General features: G+C 48.8%; 1 protein-coding gene across 1 annotated transcript; it reads left to right on the top strand.

Annotated features, from left to right (window-relative positions):
• Positions 1-203: 203 nt before the first annotated feature.
• KCNK15 (potassium two pore domain channel subfamily K member 15) lies at positions 204-7,900 on the top strand. Its single transcript, XM_035123031.3, has 2 exons — positions 204-1,399; positions 6,893-7,900. Exons 1-2 carry the CDS (start codon positions 1,117-1,119, stop codon positions 7,798-7,800), a joined length of 1,191 nt encoding a protein of 396 aa, XP_034978922.1. The 5' UTR covers positions 204-1,116; the 3' UTR covers positions 7,801-7,900.
• Positions 7,901-8,175: the final 275 nt, after the last annotated feature.

Here is an 8,175-nt window from a genome sequence, read left to right as displayed (position 1 = left end):
TCATTCATGAGGGCAAGAATTCTGGATGCCTTTAAAGGAGTATTAACCAAAGGCACAGAGAATGTGATCCATAGCGACTAACAGCAATGGCTCTGTTCCACCTCCTTTGTTTGAGGCAGCATGCTGGGCATCACAAACTGAGAGACAAATGGAAGTCCTCCTTCCAGGTTTCCCAGAGGTGGAACAGTCTCCCTCGAGAGGTGGTGGTGGACTCTCCTTCCTTGGAAGTTTTCCAGCGGAGGTTGGATAGCCATCTGTCATGGATTGCAGAGGGTTGGCTAGATGACACTCGGGTCCATTCCAACTCTACAATTCTATGATTCTATGATCTGGCTCTGAGAACAGGATGAGCTCTTGGTCTGGTCCTCTTGCATCCTTTTAGGAAGCAGCAAAAGGCTGTTCTTAGGATCTTATCCCGTTTCTGGGCTTGTCCTCGTCCTGAATCGACAGCCTTAAATCCCCGCTGCAAAAGCATCGCGCAAACGAGCAGAAGGCGAGAGGGTCGTTCAGAGAGCAGCCGTACTGGGAAGAGTACCGATCCGGTTGCCGGAGCAAGCAGAGCAGAGAGCGCTCGCCCTCCTCCTTGGGCGCGCTGTAGGTAGGTGTGGCCCGTCACCGCGCGCCAGCCTCGGGCGCCGCCAGCCCCTCCTCCTCGCTGCAAGCGGAGGCGTGGCCGGGTTCGGCGAGTCCCTGCGGCGGGAGCACGCGGGGAGCAGCGGCGGGACCATCGTCGGCTTCTCTTCATCGCCTCCGGAGCTGCGTGGCTGCGATCGGCGCAAGGAGGGAGCTGCACCGAGGCGCTGAGGACGAACGGAGCCGCCTCCGGTGCCTCGCGGGAACCGGGGCTCCGGAGGGGAGAGGCGCTCCCGGTAGCCGCCACTTGCGCGACGAGAAGCGACCCTTGATGTGAGCGGGACGGGAGCTGGAGTGGGCGGGCTCCGGGGAGAGGCTGTGCAGCGAATGCCCCGGGCTCCGAGGAGGCCGTCGCCCGCGGAGGCCGGCAGCTCCCCGGGGCTGCTCGTTGGTGCGCGCCGCGGTGCCATGCGGCGGCGGCGCCCCCCCGGCTGATGCGCTGTACCCGGGGCAGCGGCGCCCGGCCGGCCGGCCTCCCTCGCCATGAAGCGGCAGAACCTGCGCACGCTGTCGCTGATCGTGTGCGTCTTCTCCTACCTGCTGGTGGGCGCCGCCGTCTTCGATGCGCTCGAGTCGGAGGCCGAGATCGGCCACAAGCGCCTCCTGGAGCAGAAGCGCAGCGGCCTGCGGAGGAAGTACCGCTTCACCGCCGAGGACTACCGCGAGTTCGAGCGCTTGGCGCTGCGGGCCGAGACGCACCGAGCCGGCACGCAGTGGAGGTTCGCCGGCTCCTTCTATTTCGCCATCACGGTCATCACCACCATCGGTGAGTGCGCGGCGTGATGCCCCTTCCCACTCAGGGCGATCCCCAAAGCAACCGTGCGCCGGGCTATCTCTTCTGTCACTCTCCAGGGCAGGCACAGGAGAGCCTGTGGAAGTCCTTGGACTCCAACTCCCATCAACCCCATCCAGTATGGTCAATGGCCAGGGACGATGGGAGTTGGAGTCCAGTCCAGCAACATCTGGAAGGCCACAGGTTTCCCACTCCTGGACCAGGAATCGGCGTGGGCTTGTTTCTGCCTTGCTCAATTTGACCCCTTTCTCCACCTCCCCAGATCCCCATCGCGGTCCACTGATGTGTGTTAAATGTACAATGCAGGGGTTCATCTTTGCAATCAGTAAAGACTTAACCTGTATCAACCTAGTCAACCTAGCCATTTTTACACCAGAGTTAAACATGCTGGGCTGAAAGGTGCAGAAGGGAAGTTGATTCTGAACTTCCATCCCTTCATTGGCTCGGTGTGTGAACCAATATATGTACATGCAGGTTGTATGCATTTTTCCATAGTGTGATCTGTAACCTACATTTTGTAAGGTTCATGCAGTAGGGAGGGGCACCCTTCGTGTGCTCAGGTTGTGCATGTGTAGACTGTGCATAGAGAGCCCTTGAATGCCCAGGAGATCAGGAATGGCAGCAGTGTGTGCCATCTTGCACACTCTCCACGCATCTGGCTTAATGTCATTTCCAAACATGTTGAAAGACCTCATGAGTAGAACATTCTCGTTTTAAGAATATAACATGTTCCTTGCTGGACCAGCTCAAGTTCCATCTAGTCTATCATTCTTAGCAAGAAGCCAACTTCCAACAAGCTTTAAATGTTCTGGCAAAAATTGATCAGTGGGTATTCCAGGAGACCTTGAGCTATTTTCAGTCCACATGGGCTGGGCATCAGCAGGGTCAAATTTCAACCTGGGCTTCATGGAGCAACTACAGTGAAGGGCACCTGCAAGAATGTACTGAGTGCTTTGTCTCCAGTACCGTGTAGCCACAGCCAGCTTTTTCTCACCTGAAATTGGGGGTAGTGTTTTCTGGGCAAAATACCCTGTTTCTCATATTTTAAGACATACCCATAAAATAAGCCATAGCAGGATTTTTAAGCATTCAAGGAATATAAGCCATACCCCGAAAATAAGACATAGTGATGGGTGCAGCAGCAATGCCGGCCGCGGCAGGAGGAGGAGGAAAAAAATAAGACATCCCTTGAAAATAAGCCATAGTGTGTGTTTTTTGAGGAAAAAATAAATATAAGACGTGTCTTATAATATGAGAAACACGGTACATGATTTCTCAGCCAAGCTTCAGACCAGGCACCCCCAAACTGCGGCCCTCCAGATGTTTTGTACTACAATTCCCATCATCCCAGACCACTGGTCCTGTTAGCGAGGGATCATGGGAGTTGTAGGCCAAAACATCTGGAGGGCCGCAGTTTGGGGATGCCTGCTTCAGACCTAGCACTGCCCATTCAGCAGATATCCAACCCTCTTCAAGCATATCAATACCAGTACATAATGATCAAGTGAATCTGAGGACACTTTTGCTTCTTGAGTGATGAGCATAAATTGCCACCATATAAAACCAAGTGTCCACATGGTTTGGCAGTTATAAAGCCACATTAAAAGCAACCAAGATCCTCTCATGCTCACACTTATTGCATTTTCTACTGCACCACTAGCATTTCTGCACCGACACCTAACTCTCGTAATCTCTGACCGCTGGCCCAATGGGAGTCCAACAACATCTATAGAGGCGCAGGTTCCTCGCCTCTGCATTATGTGGTGTCAGTATGTAAGAACTCCAGACAATCCCTGCTGTTCACACAATGGCCAAGTAGATATCTAGTGGGATATCTGTGGGAAGCCTGCGAAGATGGAGATGAGCACACCAGCACTCTTCTCACCTGCAATTCCTAGCAACTAGTATTCAGAGGCACAATGCCTCCAACAGTGCAAGTGGAATATAGCCATTATGGCTAGTAGCCGGTGAAGAGTTAAGGGTATGAAGACAAGCACCTATGGGTGCTTACTGCAGGGAGCAAACAACTCAGCAGGCAGACCTGTCCCTGTTCTTTCCCTGGCATTTTTGGGTCACTGACAATCATGCCATTCACTGTCTGGGGAGCTACCGGTAGTGTCCTGAATACTCATTTTAATGAGCAACTATGAAGTTCTTTATTGATCCTCAGTGGAGAAAGAACCCTTTAGACATTGCCATAAGAAAGGACAACAATTGTTCAATAGCAGCTCCCCCTCTCATCCCATTATAAAAGCAATTGCTCCATTTGCTGCAAATATAAATACTGTCTACGTTGCCTGTATCCAGGACGTTCATCTTGAACTGCCTGTTCTTTGCAAAGTACAGCTAGCATCAATGATGGCACTTTCCCACAAGGGGCGAGGTAAACCAGAAGGAACAGGAGAGTGTCCTGGTGGCTTTGGACCAGCAGACGTCTGGAATAATACATGGGCAAGCCATGCTGTTGTCATATTGCTGTGGCGTTTATGTCGCTCCCATTGGCTGTGCATGATGCTCTCAACATCAGCATGCAGCCTTTTGTCCTCTTGCCATGAGGCAAGGGGAAGTGGCTCCTGAGTAAATGTTGTTTTCATGGGATAAGAGGATGGGGCCTTTTATGGATTGGTAACTGGCTTTAAAAAAAGGAAGAAGAGAGTAGGAGCAAATGGACAGGTCCATTAATTGAGGGCTGTAAGAATTGGGGTCCTCCAAGGATCTCTATTGCGACCAAGGTTTGTTTGTTTTTTTTTAATAATCCTAAATGGTCTTAAGTTGGGGGTTAACCGTTAACATTAAAGTGGCCAAGTCTGCAGATGACAGGGTAGTGGTGGGAAAAACTACAAGCATTCCAAAAGGATCTTTCCGAACCTGGGTGAGCGGGCAACAAAATGGCAGGCAATGTTTAATGTAAGTGTAAAGCAATACACACTGGGCTCCAAATTCCAAATGCACATATTTTTAGTGACTGTATATTGGCTTGGTTGTCCTCTGATGAGCTTCAAAAGGCAATGAATAAATATTGTAAATAAATAACTGAGGTCTGTGTTGGTGGTGAGACTTCACAGATCTTGGGGCCATGGTTGACTGCTCAATGAAAACATTGGCCCAGTGAGCTGGTTTGCACATAATGCTAAGCCAAACTACGGCATTGTTTGAAAGTGCGGGCTCCTGCACTGCTGTGAGCCAAGCCATGTTTTGGCTTTGTCATCTGAACCTGGTTTCATGGTTTGTCTTCCTCCAGACAAACTGCCTGGTGATTACTAGGTCACCATGGCAACAGATGCAGGAGGGATACTATGTGGGGCCAAGTGCACCACTCCTATTATTACACCTATTCCACACTCATCCTCTGAACTCAAAACAACTTGCATGTGGTTTCTAGGTGGGCTTCCATCCAGGCAGTCTATAGCAGGTGTGGCTGACGTGTGGCCATCTCACTACAACTCCCATCATTCCTGACCATTGACCATGTGGATTGGGGCTGATGGGAGTTGTAACCTAACGATATGGTTGGGGCTGATAGTTAGACACCCTTGCCTTGCAGAGGCCCTTCATTCTTTTGGACTAGGCTACCCCAAATGTTTTGCACTACAACTTCTGTCATCCATGACCATTGACCATGCAAGCTGCAGTAGATGGGAATTGTCATCCAAGAAAACTGGAGTGTACCAGGATAGGGAAAGGCTGCTTTAAACCATTTTCTGGACTTAGCCTTTGTCTAGCATCATATATTTGACAGCTATGTTATGGCATTTTCCCTACATAGCATTTTCCCTACATGGGTATATGGTTTGCTAACGTATGTGGGAATTAAGGTCAACATCAAGAGGTGGAGCTCTTGTTACCCTCCATCATCTGAAGTTTGGCAGGTGCTTACATTAGAAAGGTATGAGATGGCTGCGTGAGGAATGGCAGGTGGATACACAACATTTGATCCTTGTTTGTGGCATTCTCTTTCCCTCCAAAGAGGCCCACCTGGCCTTGTCCCTGCTTGTCTTTTGACGAGCAGCAAAAATCTGGCTCTTTCACAGCATTCGAGAGGGAGAGACTTATTTGCTCTACTACTTTTTGCTGTTTTCCTATTTCAGCTTTTAATGAATTGTTAGATGCTACGAGGGCAGAAGGAATTAAAGTACAGGATCAGAAATATTTTCATATACTGGAATATGCTATGATGTGTCATAGATTCCCCAGGGATGATTTAAACCTTATTTACATCAGGGATGATTTAAACCTTTTAAAGTCTGTCATCTGTATTTCCACTAAAGAGTGTCCAAGGCAAGTTTATGAGATCTAAAACAATCTGTTGGAAGCTCAATGGAAATTGCATCAAAAATCCTCAGAATAAAAGAAACGGTCGATTACTATTAAACATACATCTTCTATCCAATAATTCAGCAAAATGGCAACAGCAATAGATGATTGCTCTTTAATGAGTCAGTATTTTGATCGGTTACTTAGAAGCTGTTTGGTTCGATGGGCTAATCTCGTGGACTGTAAACAGGCTTAAATGATAGAATTTGTATTTGCTGGGACTAGAATATGGCTTTTGATAGCTCTTCTGTTCACAACAGTTACAGCAAGTTGTGTAATTATGGTCCTTCCAATTACTTATTCCTCTGTGTATTGCAGAGGTTACCAACTTCCATTAGGCTTGCACAGCTGAACTACTGCCATGAGGAATTGTGGAGCTGTTGGGCTTATTGCAGCTACCTTGGTATGGTCCTCTCTCCTTGTTTATCTGACTGTTTTGAAAATGGGGCCCACGAAGCTGCTCTTGACGATGGGCAAACATTAACATTTCCCCCTTCTGCAGTCTCAAGTTTCCCTATGGCTCACCTTATCTCCTGGAGCAGTTGTTTCATTCAATGATGATGCGCATCAAAGGCAATACTAACTGAAGCACACCAAGTGAAGCTTACACTTGATTAAATTAGAAGTGATTCTAGTGGGTGATATGAAAAAACTGCTGAAAATTAGGACATGTGGGGTCATCAGACTGATAATTTGGACATGTGTTTGAGAACCTCTATAATGCAATCAAAGCAAATGTATTTACTTTTTTCATATTTTGGGTCACCTGATAACCTGAGTTCTCTGGGCAACATACAAATTAAAATGGATTAGAATCGCAGAACCAATTAAAAATGACCTTTAGCAACAATAATGCCCCCCAAAATCAGAGAAAAGAGACAGAACTGGATTCATGAGACCTGGGTTCAGGTCCCTGTATTCATCCAGGAAGCTTTCTGGGTATGTTTGGGCCACTCGCTGTCTCTCAGGGTGTTGTGAGATCAAAAATGGGCTTCTGTGTTTCATCCTGTGCTCCTTGGAGGAATGGACTAAATAAAACATTTTGGGGGGGGGGGTAAGAATTCTGTGACATAGGATTGTGTTGACATGGTTCTCCATTGCATTAATATGCGATCTAGAGAAATGCTTACGTTTTCTCTTCTTTTGCCACAGGTTATGGACATGCCGCGCCTGGAACGGATGCTGGCAAAGTTTTCTGCATGTTCTATGCGATCCTCGGCATTCCCCTCACCCTGGTGATGTTCCAAAGCCTTGGCGAGCGCATGAACATCCTGGTCCGAATGGTGCTGAAGAAAATAAAGAGGTGCCTGGGAATGAGGCAGCCAACCGTCTCCATGAAGAACATGGTCGTGGTGGGCTTCCTCTCCTGCATGGGGACGCTGGGGATCGGAGCAGTCGCCTTCTCCTATTTTGAAGGCTGGACTTTCTTCCATGCTTTTTATTACTGCTTCATAACCTTGACCACCATTGGGTTTGGAGACTTTGTGGCCCTGCAGAAGCACGAAGCTTTGCAGAAGAAGCCCCCTTACGTCGCCTTCAGCTTCATGTACATCCTGGTGGGCTTGACGGTGATCGGGGCTTTCCTGAACCTGGTCGTCTTTCGTTTTTTGATTATGAACTCGGAAGACGAGCGGCGGGACGAAGAGGAAAGGGCGTCTCTGAGGAGGGCCAAGAATTACATCAACCGGGAGGAGAACCAGGGCAGGGACGACCTCCTGCTCCCCATCGAAGACGGGACAAGTCAGATGAACCTCTTGCCGTTGATGCAAGAAGAGGCCGGGAGGCAGAGGGGCAAGTCCTCAGGCTCCACCACAAGAGTCCCTTCCTTCTGCAACTGCCTGTGCTACCGGCCGCGGCTGAGCAGGAGCCCAGTTCCTTCCCAACCAGAGGCCTTCAACTGCCACACCAACCTTGTATATTACAATTCCATTTCTTACAAAATCATGGAAGTCTCCCTGGGCGGTAAAGACCACACTGGCTTGTCTTCCCCCAGGAGCACTCTGTCGTCCAATAGTCCCGGCTGCCGGGAGCACTCCCAGCTGCGGAGGAAGTCTATCTAATAAACGTTGCATGCTCTTTTCGGACTTTTTTTTTAAAAAAATTTACTCTGAGCTGTGTTCTGCTCCTGAACTTCTTTTGATGATAAATTATTAACTGAGATGCCGGGTTGTTCTGGTTGCCTTTCTTTCATCTCCTTTATTCTTCTTTTCCTTTGCAGGCACATCCCATAATGGCTACCAACAGGCGGTGCTGCCAGCTCCACACAATGCACTTGCCTAAGCACTGCTTTTATAAAATACGCGTAGTGGAAAATAGCTTCTCCCAGCAACAGAGTATGTCACAACAATTGCAGGAGAAGCTAAGTGTTTTAGGGGACTTAAATAATAGAACCCCACAGTGCATCAAAGTTGTCAAGTCATTTGCAGAAAGCCCTA

The sequence above is a fragment of the Zootoca vivipara genome, chromosome 7, assembly GCF_965207765.1.
Source record: "Zootoca vivipara chromosome 7, rZooViv2.hap1.1, whole genome shotgun sequence".
NCBI classification, from domain to species: domain Eukaryota; kingdom Metazoa; phylum Chordata; class Lepidosauria; order Squamata; family Lacertidae; genus Zootoca; species Zootoca vivipara.
This window is presented reverse-complemented; position numbering and strand designations above follow the sequence as displayed.